This window comes from Pyxicephalus adspersus, chromosome 2 (assembly GCF_032062135.1).
Source record: "Pyxicephalus adspersus chromosome 2, UCB_Pads_2.0, whole genome shotgun sequence".
NCBI lineage: Eukaryota > Metazoa > Chordata > Amphibia > Anura > Pyxicephalidae > Pyxicephalus > Pyxicephalus adspersus.
In genome coordinates, this window is record NC_092859.1 from 150,028,008 (window position 1) to 150,049,156 (window position 21,149).

The following is a 21,149-nucleotide window of genomic DNA, read 5'->3' on the forward strand; positions in this document are numbered from 1 at the left end:
GCTAAAGCTCTCATTTAGCAGCCCATGATTTTCTCTTTTACATGAGCCCCTCCTGAGGCTCTTGTCATTCTAATTGTGATCTCCCCTGGGCCCCTCTGTTTACAGATTGAGGGCCCTGGTGGTTTTGTTGCCTAATTGTTGGGTTATCCAGGGCAGCATCTGGATAAGCCCCCAAAGGAGGTTCATAACCGTTTTTAACACTCACAGAGGAGAAGGTTCACCTGAGCACACAACCTTTCTTGTCGTCATTTCCCACCATTTGATTTTAAAGCATTCGCATATTGCTTGGTTTTCATAACACAATTATGCATCTAAAAGCACAAAAATATTAGAATAAAGTACACCAGATACAGATTGGGCACCAGTTACCTTTCCAAGTAATATCACAAGTGGGGTACTATATATCAATGTCAGAGAGTTACCATCTACATTGAATGCCCTTAGGTAGCACCACCATCTACCGTAACAAGTACTTCTGTTGCGAGAGGAATTCTTCCATCATTTCCTATAATTTTCTTCAATAATACTATGTTAAAGTCATTTAGCAGATTCTTATATTCTTCGATGATCCTTGAATAGAGTACAGCCAACAGCATACCAAAGATAGCAATCTTTTTTATTGTTGCGTATCATTGAAAACTGGAGCAGTATATGGCATCCAAGTCACAGAAGGAAATGTACAGCTGGTGCCCACAACTACCAAGAAAATACATTTATTTCTATTTTATTTATCTATTTTATTAAAGTAGTTAGCTTTTAAACATTTACATTAGGGTAATAAATTGCAACCATAACCAATCTGATTTCAAATACACTCAATAAAACTTTGTCTGCCATGATGACCTGTATTCTAGTTATAGCATTACATTTTATATTCTTCAAAAGAAATGCATCTTGATTCTGTTCTTATATTGCAATTTTATTATTTAATGTTATCATTTGCATTGGTTAGATGGTGCTTTATGATCCTTTTATAGTCTTCTAGGCTCTTTCTTGCATTTTGGAAATGGTATTGATCATTTGCATATTTCGGAATCATGATTTTATATATAGTGGTTCTGATTTATCAAAATTAAAATTATATTACAATTATCATTTCAGTACAAAGCTAAGCAATTGTATTTATGGATTAATTTACAGCTTTTTAAAAAAAATAATAAAAATAAAAAAACTAATACCCCAAAAAATAAAATTTGAATGCAAAAAAAAAAAAGCAAAAATAATAAAGAGAAGAAGGGACAGAAAGTTCATTTGGGCTGATTAGGGTAATCGCTTGCAGTTGAAATAGAAACAATTTTTATTTAGAAATGTATTACATACGTTCAGTGTACTTGGACTTTTTGGAGTTAAGAACAGTGCAGTACGCCTCGTCTCTTTAACTAGTTCTAAATCTTAAATAAAACTGAATTGTATTCTGGTTAGTCAAGACCATGTGATGCTCTAAACACACAGTGCCTGGGGAACACCATTTATCAATTTGGACCTGATTTATTAAAGCTCTCCATGGCTGGATATGCTTTCATCAGTGAAGCTGGGTGATCCAGCAAACTTGGAATTTCTTAAAAGTCATTTGCTATTTGTTAGCAAATGTTGTCAATTCTGGACTAGATTCACTCTAGATTTGCTGGATCACCCAGGTTCACTGATGAAAGTGTATCCTCTCCTGCTTTGGAGAGCGTTAAAAAATCAGGCCCACTGTATTCTTTTTCTGTTTGGATAGAATTGTTTGAATTGTGTACTATTTAAATACTGCACATGAAACATGTTTCTTTAGATTTACCACTATTTTTTTTCCAACCAACAGTACATCAAGATCCCCTCTCCAGGTTCAGGGTCTGATGACAGAGTGCAGGTCTTTGCCTTCTACCTATCGAGAGAGATTAAGGATAAGCCTCAGTCAAGCTTCGAGTGCATAAGGCAAGGCACTACATGGTGAGACATTTTTCTTTATCGGTCTTCTAAAATATCACTGAACAGCCAGATGAAGACATGTTCTTAGATAAACAATGATGTTTCACTTTTAGCAACAGAACACTTCCAAGCTAGACACGCACTATGAGAATGTAAATACAATTGTTTTGATTGATTTACATCAAGTTATGTCTAATTGATCAAAATTTTGCATAGAGTATGGCTAGCTTAAGGGCAAGCACAATGGAGTTTATGCCTGCTGATTGACATGACTTTAAAACACTTGAGATCCTGCAGAATTTTATGACAGGTGCATTTAACCTGCAGTTAGTCTCCTTTTGACCTGCATTTGATCAACAGGGGTTGAGTGGGATGGCTGAACACACAGAAAATTGATGCAAAATACAAATAGCATGGAAACAGCTCTGTGTTCATTTTTGAAGCTACATGACAACTAGTGGCAGTGTCAGAAATAACAGATGTACCAGTGGCCAGGAAAGATTTTTGAACTGTGGAAATGCATAAAGTAAGTGATAAATGATTTTAGAGGGTGTTCTAGATCTAGATGGCCCTTACCAAAGTCTACCAGAAGCACATATTGGTAGCCATTGACTAAGCCTGGCTCTGTGCTATGGGAGCCCACTGCTGTGTGAAATGGCTGACAGTTTACCCTAAAAAAAATGGGGATCCCATTAGGTCAGTGGTCGCCAACCTTTCAAACCTCACTTACCACTAAATCCACGGAATCCGGACCACGCATGCGCGGGGAGCCGTGTGTGCTGCAAAGGGGTAGAAACTTCCCCCAGAGTATTGTCATGATGCCAGAACCGGACCACTCTCCCATCACAGGCTCAGACCTGCTTGTTAAATATCCTGGGGGGACAATAGCACAGGGCTGGGGATGCAGAAAAGTTGTAGCCCTTTGCTACTGTCTCCCCAGGATTTTTAGCAAGCAGGTCTGAGCCTGGGATCGGGGAGTGGTCGGGTTGTGTCCATACAGGGGACATGATCAGTGGGGTCAGGAGAAGGATTTTCAAGCGGACCACCGGTTGGTGACCACTGCATTAGGTGACACCCTCCTATTTAGGAACTGAAGTTCAATTAGGGGCTCACACATGCAGATATTCTGTTTGTTTAATACTATGGACTTGCTGTACAAAGTCCTCCTGCAATTAAACTGTGTTTGCTACTCTAGTGCAGGACAACCCATCTTTGATTGTTAACATGAGCTTTGTTTACTAATGCCAATACCAGTTTAGCTTGTTATATATATACCTACCTATTTATTGACAAAGTGGCATGAGCTATTGAATGTATTGATGAATTGTATTTCCATGAAGCACATAAAAACTAGGAATGTACTATTGATGTTAATAATGTTAGGAAAACTAATTCATGGCAAAAGTCAAAGGTTGTATTGATCCCTTTACTTCCTCCAGGACTGGAGAGAAACACCTAAGCTGTATTGGCACCATACAAGACAAGATAACTGTGTGTGCTACGGATGAGTCCTACCAGTTAACCCGAGATCGTGTGTCTCAAGTAGAGAAGGAATCATGGAGCAGGACGGCCATTGAGATTAAACCTGAGGCTTCTCATCGAAGTATGTATATGTGTGATGTGCATGTTTCATTCCAAGACCATTTAGTAACTGGAGAATTATTATATTTTCACATTTACATCATTCCTTCCATGTCCCAAGGCTGGTAACATGCCACAGCACAGCTTAGACTGCCAGGAGCATCAGTTTAGCCAGAAGTGTTTCACTTTGCATTAGTAATGAATTGGTATGCTGGAAGGGTATTGAAGTTTGCTGTCTACTAACCACCCACTCTGATGTTGCACAATATAAACTCTCTGTGTAAATATAATTTACTAACCTTTTTATACATGTGTATGTCTGGTGGGCTGAATCACTCGCAAGGAACTAGAGAGGTAGACCTCAATCCCATTTTTACTACATTGACTTAGTCAACCATGAAATCTTCTTCTGTTGCCCCTTATATTGGTGGTCAGTGGAAAAAATGATGCCAAAGCACTGGTCAGGTTTACTCACTGGATGAGACTCATACCACCACCTCTCACTCCTTCAAATAAAATCAGCTCCAGAAATTTACAGGCAAGCCAAAAGGGAGGTGAATTTATCCAGAATAGTCCTATTGACACCCTGGTGCAGCACAGGGAAAGGAGCCCAATGTAAATAGTACTGAAATAATTGTGCCTGTGGTCCTCCAGTTTGTCAGTTTGACTCTGTATGCTATCATATTTTATTTTTTTATTTATATTACTTTATTATGGTACTCCATGTAGCTTTGTATGTGTTCTTTTTTAAGTGGTACTTATTCTTTTTCTGTATTATTAAACTTACAAACTGATAAGCTCAAAGAAGGGCTTAGTTCTTAACATGAAAAAGTAATACAAAAAATTATACTTTTCAAATAATAGATATATTCTATAACATTTCAGTTCGGTTAGTGTTGTAGCTTTGGCTGTACATATGGAAATTCCCAGTTCAATGATCAGATAAAGGAAAAGTGATATTTAAGGTGAAAGACAGGGTTTAGATAAAAAAGCGGTAGGTTATGGAAGAGAAAGATGGGGTGGGGGTGGTTGAGTTGAGGGTTACAGTTTACTTGTCTTCAAAGGTAGATAAGATGGGGTCGAATGATGTTGTGCATGGCGTTTCCAGAGTTCCCAGGTTTTTGAATTTGAATTGTGATCTTGAACATTTGTTTTTAGTTGGAGTCTAGTCTTTTTCTTGGCCTTGTTTGGCTGCCAAACAAATCCTACTGTTGGTTGGTACTTAGGCTAGATAAAAAATCCTAGACAAGAACGGGATACATTTTGAACAAGTCGACCAAATGGGAATAATATCAACTTATATCAACTATGCCCACAACCGTTAAAGGATTTTTCCCTATACATTGGATTGTTATTAACAATTCTTGATAGGACCCAATCTCAACTTATCAGGATTTTGTGGACAGATTCTGGTGCTGATTATTTGAATGATCATTTTACTTTTCTGGACCAGATTGTCTCCTTTTCCTCTGGTGTTTCTAGGGTGGAGTGTATTGTAGGGGGGATTTGAGATTGGCGCAGTGGCCAGCACTCTGCTCTTTGCAGCACTAAATCACAGGTTCGGACATTGACTAGGACTTGGAGACACATGGAGTTTGTATGCTCTCCCTATGTTTGTGTGGGTTTCCTGCGGGTACTCCGGTTTCCTCCCACATTCCAAAAACATGCAGTTAGGCCTTTCCTTCACAAATTGACCTTAGACTGTGTAAAAACACATATAACAATGGTGGGGACATTAGATTGTGGGCCCTTTTGAGGGACAGCTAGTGACATGACTATGGACTAAAACACTGTGTAATATGATGGCGCTATATATATACAAGTAAATAATAATAACAAAGTATACAATGTAGATATGAAGCATTGGGTTTTGGGATTTTAGAAGCATGTCTGAATAAATACAGATTTTCAGGTTAAGTGGGGTTGTGATTGCAGTTCAGAGAGGTGATCCAGTGTCTAATAAGTATCAAAATTGTTCAGCTGTGGGTGTTATTAGTCATTTTTGGATCTCAACCCTAGATAGGAAATGCCGGGAGTTAAAAAAAAAAAAGTATTAGACAAAGGCTGTGGTTGGCAAAAAGAGGTAAGAAAGGCAAGATGAGCTGACTCATAAATATTTTTTATGTCTTTAATAGCCTTGCCAGCTCAGTTTGGTGTGGCTCTGATATCCATTAATCATTGCCACTAAACGCTTTGTTTCTTGGTAGACTAAACTTTAATGCCCGTAATTATTCTTATACAGAAGAACATAAAAAAAGTAAACAATAGGTTAAAGTTGGGAAAGACAAGCTTCGGGAAGAATTAAACGTGGACTTCCACGGTAATTTGCATCCTGTGAAAATAAGATCAGAGAAGATTATGAGTTTAAAGCACTGCGTCTGTGCCAGGAAAGGAGGTCGGTAGGTCTGAATGCTTAAATGGCCAACAGTAAAAATACTAACGTATGCTCATGCCAAATCTAATGCAGAGCGGGATCAGATCTAACACCCCCCCCCCCCCTTTCCTTACTGGCATATATGAAGCACTGTTCAGTTTGTGAATATTCTCTATTACCTTGGTCAATCAAGAAATCCTCTGTCTGCATTTGTTGGAGTCCTGTTTGCTGTTGTCATTGCTGTCAATTTAAAAGCCAAAAGTTTCTTTCTACTTATTGTGACCACACAGCCAATAGAAGCTAAATAATTGGTAAGTTTTTTATTATAAATCCAGCCCTATTTCTGTCTATAGATAGCAGAGTGAACTTCATTATACATTTTTGGATTATTGCAAAAACACTGTGAGGATTTAAACATTTTTCTTTTGCAGCATCTGATATAAATAAGTAAGTAGTAAGTATTACATTAAGTATCTGGATGATTCCGTTTACTTGGGATGGTTCAAATATTGATGTGTATTGTTGTTTTAGAGCAAATATTTCCTTTACAGTCACATACATATCCCCTTCTATATCCAATATTTCCTCCATATCCATCTTATATCCATATAACACCTGAACCTGGCAATGAAGAGATATGGTTTGAATTGCAGGAATCAGTAATCAGACAGATTTCATCCTCAGCCCAATAAAGACAGACCAGGCTGTGTTGTTGCAGTAATATCTGTAATTTCCCTGAGTGCTTTTTTGCCATATAAACAGCTAGGAATAGCACTGACTGAAGGGCAGAATTATGCTGTTAGCTTTACAATTATTGCAATTATTTTTTTCTTGCTTTTTTCTGTTCTGTACTTATTTTTTTACATAAAGGGAAAAAGAAAAGTAGAAGTGTCATGCTTCGCATACAGTATTAGACATATGTTTGATTCAGGAAATGTTTGATCCTGGATTGATGTTTCTTATATAGAAATTCAGTTGGAGAATACAGAGAATTTTACCACCTTGTACTTTTCAATATTGATTGAATATTAGTGGAAATCTGAACAGAAATTGATTGGAACGATTCGACTGCTACCTCTTTACCTCTTGATTAGGTACAATGCCATGTGGCTATCGATTCCCCACAGCAACCCCATCAATAAAAGAATGACCCTTTCCAATCATCCTATAAATTTTGACCTCAAAGGTCCACTTCAGGCGGTTGCACTCGTAGTTACAAAGCAACAACTAACATTTATTTCAATGTTAAGAACATATAGGAAGCAGATGATTGATGGTTGGCAGGATCCCTGTGAGTGTAATTGCCCATGTGAATAGCTGAATCCTATCAAATGTCCAATAAATTAAAAATGTCACATCGTTTTTTCCTAGCACTAGCTAAGACAAACCATTAGCATCATTTCTGAACATCAGCTAGAATTTGATTACTTATCAAGGGTTACACCACCACTGTAATTATCTGTTTTCTCTGCTGTTGACTTTATCTTCCTTATGAGATCATCATATAGGATAAGAATGTTCCATCTTTTTGCATTTAGAACAAGGGGTCATCTGGAGAAAGTCTTCAAATCAAAAATCTTCAATATCATAGGTGAATTTTAAATCTCATACTTTCCTAAATACCCAAAGCCTTTTTGGGTGATCTGCATGATCACCCATATGCAAACATGGGTATAGGTAAATACAAAAAAATTCAAATTGTGAGGAAAATGAGGATGCATTCAATCATCTGTTTGCAAATCGGATGGCTGAGCTCTATTTGTTTCTAGAGTCAACCCAAAACTACAATTTCAGTAAGAAACAAAAAAACAGTTTAGCACTTATTTACACCATAATGCAAGCTCCGGTGGGTGCTTGACATGCACATGGGGATTTCTTTACCTTTTTTTCTGTTTGCAAGTAACATTCACTGCAACACATTGTATTTGTATCTCTTCAAAACATGCTGCCCGCCTACATAGCACCTTGTTCATGTGTTGGGGCTGTTTTGACAAACATAGTCCAATACTGCTGGTGTGAGAAAGCCCTTATGATCATCATTGCTACTGCTGCTCTCCTCATAACGCTAGTGTCGGAAGCAAACAAGAATGGCTCCAACTAGCAATACCACACCAGACAATATGGTGGTCCCGTATGAGGGATCGGAACATTTACATATATAATGATCCCCCAATCTTTTCACATAGGTTCACAGACTAAAAGAACATTGGTATTAGGTATAAGTAGGTATTTGAACTCAGGAACTCGGGAAAAGATTTTGCAGTTGCATTTTGGGTTGCAGTTCTTTAAACGAATGATTGCTTATTTACACGGATAATGCAGGGGATGTGAGTAATAAAGAGTTGACATGATCTGATAAAGTCGTGTTTACTACAGGGGCTGGGTGATTGTAGTCCATATGGTGCATGCAGATCTCCGCATTTATCCTTGAAGCCAATGAGTCATTTATGAGACAGCAATCAAGACATATGCTGTCTGTACTCTGTATCAGCACAGACTACACCTTCTATGAAGAAGTGACAGCCATTAGGCTGAACAGAACATTTATATTATGAACTGCATTGGAACAGCCGCAGGCTATGATGGCTCCAGATACATAGAGACCTTAACTGCTAAATAAAGGATTTCCTAGGGTATTTAGGCTTTTTAGCATCTGATGAATGTTTTCAGCCTGAAGGAAAGTGAAGTAGTCTCCCACCCCTGTGTGTTAGCAGAAAACACATTATTTGTGACCTATTTTTGTCTTACTCTGAATATATATCTAATACCCCACTGGACACTGCTAATGCACAACTGTTTCTAATGTACCAGTCAGTATGTTCTAAATTAAATGTCTGTACAGAATTAAGAAGAATTTTTGTTTATTTTGCATCTCTTGTACTTTGCAAAATCAGGAACTTTGCATGTGCAATATAAGTTCCATTCACTTTGAATTTCATTTCTTTTCATTTACTAAAAAATTCAAGAAAGATATAAGACGAGGCCTTGGTCAGATAGTGCACTTTGCATTTGTTGGTTTTTAGGCTTAGTAGTAGAAAAGCAAAGCTTCCATTCCAATAGTATGTGTCAGTCTTCTAGCTTTTTGCTATCAATAACATTTGCACCAAGGCCATTTTTTATTAGCCCGAATCGTAAAAAACTTGCCAAGTGGCAATGCTAGTGATTCCTCCTCTCTATTCGGGCCTGATTTATTAAGGCTCTTCAAGGCTGGGGAGGATACACTTTCATCAGTGAACCTGGGTGATCCAGTAAACATGGAACTGATCTGGTCCAGATTTCAAAACATTTGGTAACAAATAGCAAATAATGTTTAAGAAATCTATTCCAGGTTTGCTGGACCACCCAGCTTCACTGATGAAAGTATATCCTCTCCAGCCTTGAAGAGCTTTATTAAGTTAGGCCCTATGTCTTGTGACCACTGAGGGAAACTCAGCCAGTAGGGACAAAGGTGTCACTGATAACTGTCAGAAGACAGAAGTTCCCATTACTCTTGATATGTTATCTAGTTTCACAGAAAAGGAGAAAAGAAAACTATTGTTGGCTGTACATACTTTAAGTATAATGATGTATGGAATTGTAGTCATTGTGGAGCTACAGCCAGTGTGAAGGGCAAAATCAAGCTTATAGATGTCAATTTTGGTTAACACCGTGAAAATCTAATGAGCAGAGGTATATTGCATCACTTCAAGGACTCCCAATGGTCCAGGGTTCAGTAAGCATACTTTTTTTGCTCATTTGCTCTCTAAAATATATAAACCTTATTTACTTTAGAAATTCAGTTGTGCTGGGTAATTAAAAAAGAGCTTCTCCATTACAATACTGAATGTTTGAAGTGAACTTAGAAGCCTCTTCTCCTCCTCCTCGACATGTCATTGCGGTCATTGGAAAGAAACACACACAACTTGGATTCTACAGACTATAAATGATATCCAAGCAGAGTGAGCTGCGCAGACAGCAAATTATTTCAGAGACATTTTAATAGGTTGTATTTAGGGATTTGAACAGCTCTGTTATTTAAAACTATACAAAAGTTTTTGTTTAGAATGGAATTTTTGTTCTTTAAATATAGCTCTTGGTAGACATTCCAACGTATCATTAGCTGTAATGGACAACAGTGTGTTGTCTCTGCATGCTGTATTACCTGCACCAACCCTAATTAGCTTTTCACTTAATCTAGGAAGCCTGATATACATGTTAGGGGCCTTTCTCTGGCATTCAGGCTGTCTAGGTCTCCAGAATTGTATTTTATGTACAAAAACTCTCTATTTAATGTACAGCGCTGCATAATATGCTGGCACTATATAATTCCTGTTTATTATTATTAATATTATTAATAAAACAGGCAGTTAGATATTTGTCTTCCCATAAATTGCCCTTAGACTATGGTAGGGACATTAGATTGTGAGCCCCTTTGAGGGACAGCTAGTGACATGACTATGGGCTTTGTACAACACTGCATAATATGCTGGCACTATATAATTCCTGTTTATTATTATTAATATTATTAATAAAACAGGCAGTTAGATATTTGTCTTCCCATAAATTGCCCTTAGACTATGGTAGGGACATTAGATTGTGAGCCCCTTTGAGGGACAGCTAGTGACATGACTATGGGCTTTGTACAACACTGTGTAATATGTTGGTGGTATATGAATACTGTGTAATAATAATAATAATATGGAGAAAAGATTATTGTTACTTGAGATAATCGTTTATGATGAAAATCAAGTATCAGAACAGCAATTCCACTCAATTTGTAGCTCAAAATGAATTTTTCTAGCAGCCATAACCTCGAAGTAAAGTTTTTAATTACCTTCGTAAAAGGAACTAGGAGAGACAGTGCATAGCCTTGTAACACTATGGGCCCAGACAAGGACACTCTGCATGAAGTTTTATGTTATCCTTCTGTTTGCGTGCCTTTCCTCTTACATTCGAAAAACATAATTGTAGGGTAATTGGCTTCCCCCAAAACTGAGACCATGTTCATGGCAAATGAGAATGATAGGAACATTAGATTAGCTTCTTTTAGAGACCATTGACAAAAAATGTCAGTGCTATAAAATATATAAATAAGCAAAATATGCATTATATGGGAAAAGTATTTCCCCTTAAGCATTGGAAAGAAGGGTATTTTATCATTACATCAGGATCTGATATTTATACTTTTGGTATAAAGCTTTGGTCCTGATTCACTTGATTTATGGTACTGTAATGATGTTTAGTAGGCAAAAACTTTGCAGTAAATTATTTTAAAAAGGAAAATCAAATCTTCCTTGTCTGCACAATATAAAAAAGGGCCGGGTTTGCAATGTTTTTCGTGCTTGGTCTATGAATGGAACAGGTTGTTATGTTCTGTTCTATGCAGACCATCCTCTGAGGGGCGTTTCACCTGGGTGACATTGGGGGTTTAGCTGACTGCACCTGCTTTCTGAGAATTAGCTAACAAGCCTCTAGCTGGCTCAGTCTACTCCCACCTCCACTCGGTCCCTAATTACTCTTTTCAGGGCCCAATTAGCATGTTTGTCTATATCAATATTCTGCTTCTGCATGAAAGGATTCTTTTGAAAAGCTTGGCAACAGAAAAAAAAAAAGAAACATGAATCAAATAACTTTCAGATCAGTCATTGCTGCCCTTAAAGAGGAACTGTACCAAACAGACCATTTCGCAGGTTTTATAGGAAAGTGCACCACCACGTCAGTATCTGAGTATCCACTTACATTGATGGGGTGCTAGGGCTCAGATAAAAGTTATGTAAGTAATGTACTATATGTAAAACAAATGTTTACTATAATAGAACCATGTTCAGCCATGAAATATTGAAGCGGGGTGCTAGGGCTCAGATAAAAGTTACTTTTTGATTTGTTTTTATAGAAAAAAAAAAAAAACACAATGTACTACATGTAAAACAAATGTTTACTATAATAGAACCATGTTCAGCCATGAAATATTGAAGCCTTGTACACAAATAAGCTATTAATAAGGAAAAACAATACCTCTGTCTACGGTGGGATGATCTGGAGGGTTTATTTATAAATAATTTTACACAGTAAAAGATTAAAAGATAGAGCAAAGCACACATGTGTGGAGACCCATTGGCACGATCAAAAGGCCTGACTACTAGACTACTTTCAGACAAAAGCCTGAACAGATGCCAAATGGGGCCCCAAAAAGATAAATTGTTGTACAACGGTATTGTAAAATCAACAAGGCATTACATCCAATTTTACTACAAATAACGGAGACATAATTTTTACTATTATCTCAACCAACTCTGCCAAGGTAGATGATAACAGCCACCTGGCAGTACCAGCGTCCCCTCAAACCACTTCAATAACTAAAGCATATAATCAACCTAAATCAATAGTAAAACCAATAGAATATATATAATATTTAATTTTCTTTATTACTATTGCAGTGCAGCTCACTGAAAATTGATCATTCTAAAATGATTTGTTGTCATTATAAGGACTTAAAATAATGTGTGTAGCTGATCCTTTTTATCATCTGCACAGTTATATTCTTCTGTAGTAAAGCAGATGTGATGTGGTTTTCAACATACATATTATAATATTACCTTTTCTTTCTATTTTAGTGTAGTCGTACAATCTTAAAGCAGACCTTTCACTAAATGGATGATCCACTTAGTCTGGCCAGGCCTCCTCCCCATTCCTAAATCACCTGCTGTAGATGAAAAACATACCTGGAAAGGAAAAAAGTTAGACTGATACTTCCATTACCCAATTGTCCACATTGCATGGTGTGATGTCACCATCCTTTGGGGTTGAGTCCTTTGGAGTCTAGAGCAGGCGAAATCATGGGAGAAGAAGCTTTAACCTATTTCAAGAGAGCCTATTTTAGCTGCTCTGCATTCCATAGGACTGTAGTTGAATGGATGGGGGTGTCATTATGGGGAACTAGTCAATAGATGGGGATCAGAACCTATGACTATGTATACCTTATTGACTGCCTGGCCAGTAGACTTCTAGCTGAACAACTATCCCAACGCTGGTAAATGTAGATTATCAAATGTTCTTTCCTGGAGATGCCATTTTGATTTGCTTTGTTCTATTATCACCATGCACAAATCTTAAATGTACCATGTGGGCATAACTGAATTAGCCCCTGACACAGATCATCCCTGGGTACAATCAACATCCAGGACTCACATACAGTATGTCCTACTTTTCATGGCTGTTCACTGCCAGAGGCTAATACTTGCCTTGTAAGACTACAGTTTTAAATTGAAAGTTCTGATAAGTCATCTTACATGTCACATTCATTATTTTTCCTAGAGCATACCACAGATCTGTCACACCCTGAGTAATAGACTAAGTGACCCATTTTTTTTGAAGACAGGTTGACTTGTTCTGGTCCCACCTAAGACACCCCCAGCATTGGCATTATTATATCAGAGTTTATGTTTAATTTTAGTAAAAAAAACTTTCTATTTAAGAGGATCTGGGTAGCGCAGTGGCTTAGAGGTAAGTGCTCTGGCCTTTGCAGCGCTGGGTCCCAGGTTTGAATCTCAGCCAGGACTCTATCTGCATGGAGTTTGCAGATTCCCCCTGTGTTTGTGTGGGTTGCCTCCAAGTACTCCAGTTTCATCTCACATCACAAAAAACATGCAGTTAGGTTATTTGGCTCCCCCTCAAATCGACCTTAGACTGTGGTAATGACATCTGACTATGTTAGGGACATTAGATTGTGAACCCCCTTGAGGGACAGCTAGTGATATGCCTATGGACTTGTACAGCGCTGCCTAATATGATGGCGCTATATAAATACTGTGTAATGATATTAATCTTTGTTTTCTAAAAGCCCTTCATTTCACATTGTAGATGTATAACAACCACCGATGGACTGTCATGATCAACATACTATGGAGGTGCTTGTACCCATCCATATCATACATAGAAATATTCCTAAAATTATGAAATATAGATAAAGTACATGGATTTGGCTTATTAAAGAATGTATTTTAATTTCCTTCACTGCAGCACTAGGAATAACCTCAAACTGTATTGCTTGCAGGATGTATGTAGGTAGAGCATGGGGTGACCTCTCTAGCATGATTATGTTTCTTCAATGTGCAATTACAGGCTTCACCAAACTGTATTTCATAAAGCCTAATTTACAGCAAAACATAGACCTCCTTCCACCCCTTCATCTTGCCTCCTATCCTGATTTTATTCTTTAGCAATAAATATCAAAAACTTTTAAACTCCCTGGTGCTATTCCCATGTGTGACCAGTAATCCAGTGCAGCAGATGTGTTTGCATTTTCTGATCCCCTTGTTCTGGTCTATTGATAATTTTGATCTCCAGTCATTCTCTTAGATCCTGAGAGGGCCCCATCACTGGATAGCCATTAGGAACCTAGCCTGTTACAGTCTGCATAGAATGGAATAGTTTGGAAAATTCAACTGTTAGGCCAAGCTGTCCATAATAAATGTCAGGGGGTTTGGGTAAGCCAAATAACATTGACGGGGTTACTGACGACAGTTAGCTTTTATTTGTCTGGTTTAAAGTCTTTTTTTTTTCTTTATAAAATAGAAAGACCTTCGCCATGCTGGGTCTTTGTTTGCAGCCTGGCCTAGACACTGTCTGGGAAGGGGTCTACATGTACCCCAATTTCTCCACACCCGCAAAACATGCGATTAGGTTAATTGGCTTCCAAAAATGAACCTCAATATTTGTGTTTGTGGAAAAATAGCAGCATTAAGATCTGCATGGGCTGCCAGGCTGCATGATACAACAATTGTGCTTGGTATTATAATAATAATAATTATAATAAACCAAGTCCAATAAAGACTATACATTCATCTAAGACTAGTTTGTTAATTTTTTCGACCCAAAAGAATAGTCCCAATGCATAATCAAAGAGGAGTGGACTCCTTTTTGCCCAGCTTGTGGTTACATATAGTGTATCTGTGGGAGGAAGAAAAGAAGAGGAGGGAGGGAAAGCCAGGCATTTGAAGGGCAACCAGAGTTAAATTTAAAAACACAAAATTTTATTGTTCCAACAACATAATTTAAAAGATTGAAAGCTGTGTCTCTATAAATGAATCCTAGGCTAACATATAACTACTATTTTGGCAAAAAATAGCAATATGGTTTATTATCATACTGGGTTAACGATGGCGGTAAGGTGTCCGACCCAAAAGGACTGCTGCCCGCAGCTCACCCACATGCCACAAGAAAATACTCCATGCGAGAAGACAACACTTTATCTTCCCCTGCTGGATCAGTGTCATTTACTTCTACTAAGTACGTCCAAACAATTGGCAATTCGGTATCACAAGGCTCTTAATGCGTTAAAAAGACCCAGCAATAATACTAAGTCTCCCCTTACCCCTGAAGAAACCCGGTTTGGGCAAAACACGTCGGGTGGGACACCTTCCCCGCCATCACTAACCGAGTATGATACTAAACCATATTGCTATTTTTGCGAAACTATTGGTTATATGTTAGCCTAGGATTCATTTATAGAGATACAACTTTCATTTTTTTCAATTATGTTGTTGGAACAATAAAATGTTGTGTTTTTAAATTTAACTCTGGTTGCCCTTCAAAAGCCTGGCTTTCCCTCCCGCCCGCTTTCTCTTCCTCCCACAGATAAGACTTCATCTAGGATTACCCATCCACACAGACAAAGCCACTGAGTGAACGAAAAGCGTTGTCATTCTATTAAAGAAATTAGACAAATACAACTTTACAGAAAGGAACTCAGACAAAAACTTCTGTGTTAATTCTAGGGGCAGACTACATCATATAAGCCATTTTTATTGTGCATTTAGTTCTAACGACATAAAAATAGATTGTGTAAATCCACAAAAAAAGGAATGCTTTCTTTTGTTGATAAACATCCTGAAAAAACATACATATCATGAAGTCGTATTGCTGACAGTGGGCGCAGTGTCGGTGCTGGGAGGCGGACATGCAGAACAAGTTTAGCAAGTCTGAAAGGCTGAAGAAAAAAATATTAAGCTGGATGAGGGAAACCTTTGCCTGGGTTAAGTTATAACATGTTGTGTTGTGTGAAAAGTAAGAGTCTTGGTGGGGGGGGATGAGATATATGAGAAACAACCAGACTTTAACAGGCGTTCCTGCCTTTCCAACACAGATCCAACATGGGATGTAAACAATATGAATATGGGTGTACCAAATTAATTGATTTTGGCAATTCATAATATAAAGTTCATGTTACATCATTAAGCCATGATTGCCAAAATAGTCTAATAACAGCTGCTGTCTGCATTTCTTAAGTCACCATAAACTCAGACTTGCATTATCTGTCTCTTTCGGTGCACATTGATTTTTATTGGTGTTTCGCAATACAATGATAAACATTGCCAATTTGTATAAATTCTTAGGGGACTTCAAACACTTAGGGCCCTTTCAGACCCATGGCATAAAAGTTGCACTGAGGAGAGGCAAACCATGCCATGTTTGCATATGGCTGCAGCCACAGTGCAAATCTTCTATTACCAACCGTATGGCTAAAACCACTCTTATATGTAATATGGCCAGCTTAAACTCCACCACTAAAAGTCACCGACAACTCATAATTGTTATGTCTCCAATTCCTCAATTAATCCCTATTAACGCAACATTGTTTTTCCAGGTAAATGTGTGAAGATCCCAAACAAAATGAGCATTGAACCTAATACAGAGAGTTCCCTATCAACTCACCGCCCACCTGTATTTCTAACACCAGCGGCCAAAAAGTGCAACCGGGTTAATGGAGAACGAAGACCACTGCAGGAGTGGCTTATTCAACTTCTAGCCGTGAAACCATACCGAAAACACGACCTCATTCTGCGTCTAGAAAAATCCAACACCTTCCCCAGAGATCATTCAGAACTTTTGTCTGTGTTGGATGTGGTACGTCTTATAAATACCATAAATATAACAAATTTATTGTCATGGAGAGTTACACATACGTTTTTTACATTCACATTGGTGATAGGTCCTATTACCTTAATGGGGCCTACCACCAATATGAATGTAAAACTTACCAATAGGAAGCATAAATGGGCTTTAGGACCAACAGTTCTGGAGGACAAAAAATGATCAGCAGGAAATCTGACCAACATCTAGAACTTATTTTCTGTTTTCTAAAGCTATAAACAAATGATCATTTGGGGTGTATCAAAAATGTATTTTAGTAGATGCTATCCTTTTTTTATATGCCCAATAGTCTGTTAATGAAACCATTAGGATTCATGGGTATGCAAACCATCTGTAGACATTAAGAACTGTTTCTGCTTCCTAAGGGTTTGTTTATTTTATTTTATTGCTTATTTTATAGATAATGAGGACCATAGCAAAGTTGCTATATATCTCAATCTCACTCCTTGGTATGGATTATTGCTGCTAGAAACTATCGTCCTGATTGAAAGTGACATCCGTTGTAAACTCCATATAATAAGTCTCAATGCCTCTTTTGTGAATTGTGACTCTCAGCAGACCCACACCCTATTCTTACCATCCATCTTGTTGTTAACTTTACTTTTGACATCATTAATGAGCATGACTACCGTACTGATTGCTTCTCAAGAGACTGCTAGTTTACTCCTCCTAGAAACACAACTGTATCTCTTTAAGGAAAATAGTAAGCAACAACATTTTCCTCCCTTTTAACCTAAAATGTGCAGAACATTTGTACGACTAATGCTACATTTTTACTTTTATTGGGGTAGAGACCTGTAGTTTTAGTGTGTCTGAAAATTAAAAAACTTGCTGTGCATTTATAATATTCCTATGTTGGTTATTGAATCTGTGCCATTGCAAAAGTGTATTTAATGTCAGTCACAATGTTTTTATGTAATTGGGCCAGCACATTGACTCAGCAGTAGCCAGCACTCTGGCCTTTGCAGAGCTAGGTCCCAAGTTCGAATCTCGGCAAGGACACTATCTGCATGGAGTTTGCAGGTTCTCCCTGGGCTTGTGTGGGTTTCCTCCGGGTACTCCGATTTCCTCCCACATTCCAAAAACATGCAGTTAGGGTAATTGGCTTCCCCCGTGAGAATTGACCTTAAACTGTATTATGACATATGACTATATTAGGGACATGACATGACCATGGACTTTGTAATGCCTTGCATAATATGTCAGCTCTTTACAAATACTTTGTAATAATATTAATAATATTCGGGGTGTACTTCTAAATGCCATATATAGAGACCTATAGCTAAAACTAAATTAATCTCAGCAGCACTCGCCAGTTCAGCATCCTCAGCTATCTTGATGGACTGGCCTAGGATCATGGTCATGCATGCACAGGTATTAATTAATTAATTTAAGCACCTGGCACTCAAGTTAAGTAGTGTTTTAGCTTGCCCAGCTTGTATTACTGCCTCTGTACCCTATAGGGAATATACTTTCATTGCTGCCCAAGTGATGTGTGTCAGACAGAATAGAAATGTCGCCATACAGTGCCTGTTGACAACCCCCCCCCCCCAACATGGTAACATGGTGTCCCCTACCATATGTGCTCCATTGCTCAGATGAAGCAGGGTGTCTAAGATGATCAATTACTAGATTCAAACACTACCACATAGGAGGAAGTGACATCAATAACCTGAGTGAGCTTATGGAGGACTCCTTTAATGGGTGGCAAAAAAGTGTTGTTTCCCATGCAGAGGCGGGATTAGGGGATATTGCTACAGGAGACACCCTGACTTTGCTTCTGAAGCTGGAAAAAAAGTAGTTATGACTTTGTTTGGCTTTACCCATGAGAAAAAACTTTGTTACAACTAATGAGAAATGTTTAGCTGCATGCTGTGAGCACAAAATACAAGATCTATGAAAATAGGGTTGGACAGCAGCCAGTCAGCTGCTTGAGAAAACTGCCAGCATGCAAATATCACATTGGCCAGATACACCCTAAAATTTAGAGCTTTAAACTGTTTATACATCTTAATTGTAATTGCAAAAAGAGCTTTGCTAATTATGTAGCTATTTCACTTTTATCGTGTGCATAGAAATGTTAGGATAGAAAGGAATCTTTAGGACTGTGCCAGAATATCTGAAGTCATACTTGCTGGCTTGCGTTGCATTATGGCAGCCAGTTCATTGAATGAACTGCCCAATGCACTGAAACACATGGAAAATCGAGAACAAATAATGAACAAATGGACCATATTTGTATGTATAGAATCTATTGAAGTGGAACCAAACTGAGAGATGATGGAAGTCGCCAGTGCTGAAAGTTCTGAACAATGCTAATTTTCCGGACGTATAGCTGACCGTTTGATTTTAGTAGTTTCAGTCACAAAAAAAGTCTAAATTTTTTAAATTAGATTTAATTATAAAATTAATAATAAAGTGGAATAAATTAAAGGGAAAAAAAACAGATCAGTTTGGGAATATAATAAAATGAACATAGAGGAGTTTCTGCTAGAAAATATTAGTCCTCATGGCTTCAAGAAAAACAGAAGTTATCAAATAAATTTACTTTCTTTTTATGAGGAAGTAAGTAAACAGGTAGATAGTGGAGTAGCAGTTGATATCGTGTACTTGGATTTTGCTAAAGCATTTGACAGTGTACCCCACTGTGCTGTTAATATGCAAGTTAGGGTCAATAGGTTTAGAAAAGTCAAGCTGTAAATGGATGGAGAACTGGCTTAAAGATCGCACCCAGAGAGTTTTAATTAATGATTCATACTCTGAATGGTCTAAGGTTATTAGTGGTGTTCCCCAGGGTTCAGTGTTGGGACCATTACTGTTTAACATCTTTATAAATGATATAGAGCTTGGGATTAAAGTAAAATTTCTGTGTTTGCAGATGACACTAAGCTATGTAATGGAATTAAGTCCATACAGGATGTCTATAATCTACAAGCAGACCTGGATGTACTGTTTGATTGGGCAGCCAAATGGCAAATGACATTTAATATAGATAAATGTAAAGTTCTGCACTTGGGAGCTAACAACATGCATACTGTCTAGGGGGAATACATTTGGGGGAGTCAGTAATGGAAAAGGATCTGGGGGTTCTGGTAGATCATAAACTTAATAACAGCATGCAATGCCGAGCTGAAATATCTAAAGCTAGTAAAGTTCTTCCTTGTATTAAAAGAAGAATAGACTGCAGAGATGGAGACATTATGCTGCCCCTGTACAAAGCATTGGTCAGACCACATCTGGAATATGCAATCCAGTTTTGGGCCCCAGTTCACAAAAAGGACATTGTGGAATTGGAGGGAGTGCAGAGAAAGGCAACTAAACTAATAAAAGGAATGGAGGAGCTCAGCTATGAGGAGAGATTAGCTGAACTGAATCTATTCTCCCTTGGGAAGAGACATATAAGGGGGGATATGATCACCCTGTATAAATATATAAATGGTCCATATAGAGAACTCTCTTCCCAATTATTCACTTTGAGATCATTACAAAGAACAAGAGGGAACTCTTTGTGTCTGGAGGAAAAGAAGTATAAGCTCAGGATAAGGAAGGGATTCTTCACTGTAAGGTCTGTGAAAATGTGGAATCGGCTCCCTCAGGAAGAAGTTTGATCAACTACTATAGATTGTTTTAAGAAAAAGCTGGATGATTTCTAGAAGCACAGAATATAACTGGGGGTTAAGGATTTAAAATAAAAATAACAGAGACTTCTGATCCAGGGAACATCAGATTGCCTCATGGAATCAGGAAGGAATTTTTTTCTCTGTTGAAGCAAATTGTACCTGGATTTTTTTGCCTTCCTCTAGACCAACTATGTACATTGGGTTTTAAATCTAGGATATGTTTATTTCCCTAGGAGTTGAACTTAATGGACTTATGTCTTTTTTCAACCTAACCTACTATGTAACTATGTAACATTTATATTTATTTTCCCATTGATCGTAGACAGAAAGAGACATGGGTGAAGATCATTTACCCTATTGAACACATATGGGAAGCAAACAGTTATATCACACATGTAAAAGGCGGAAACCATACAATACCCTTGTGGGGCAAAACATTACTTCCATAACCAACCAATAGCAAAAATACACAGAGGCTATCCAACCATCAAGTGTGGTTGAGAAAAGTGTAAAGAGAAAAGAAATGTCATGATACGATCCATGTAGGGGGAGAAACAGAAGTGAAACTCAAAGAAATATATAAAAGTATATCTAACCGCCGGACTGCCCCGTGGTAATCATGCCAAGCACTGGAAGCCAGCCTGCCCATCACATTCTGTTAGCTTTAAATCAAAGCCAATGGTATTTTAGTAGGTGTGTGATAGTATGTTCTGATGCCAAGGAGTTGCCTGTTATCTAATGATTTATCATTT

At 37.9% G+C, this 21,149-nt stretch overlaps 1 protein-coding gene across 1 annotated transcript in view; it reads left to right on the forward strand.

Moving 5' to 3' along the window:
- Positions 1 to 21,149, forward strand: part of ELL3 (elongation factor for RNA polymerase II 3) — a gene marked incomplete at its 5' end in the record, with an annotated part of 56,972 nt that overhangs the window by 21,292 nt on the left and 14,531 nt on the right. The window contains 3 exon segments of the mRNA XM_072402768.1: positions 1,805 to 1,932; positions 3,351 to 3,514; positions 16,491 to 16,750. Coding sequence (XP_072258869.1) covers positions 1,805 to 1,932; positions 3,351 to 3,514; positions 16,491 to 16,750 — 552 coding nt within the window.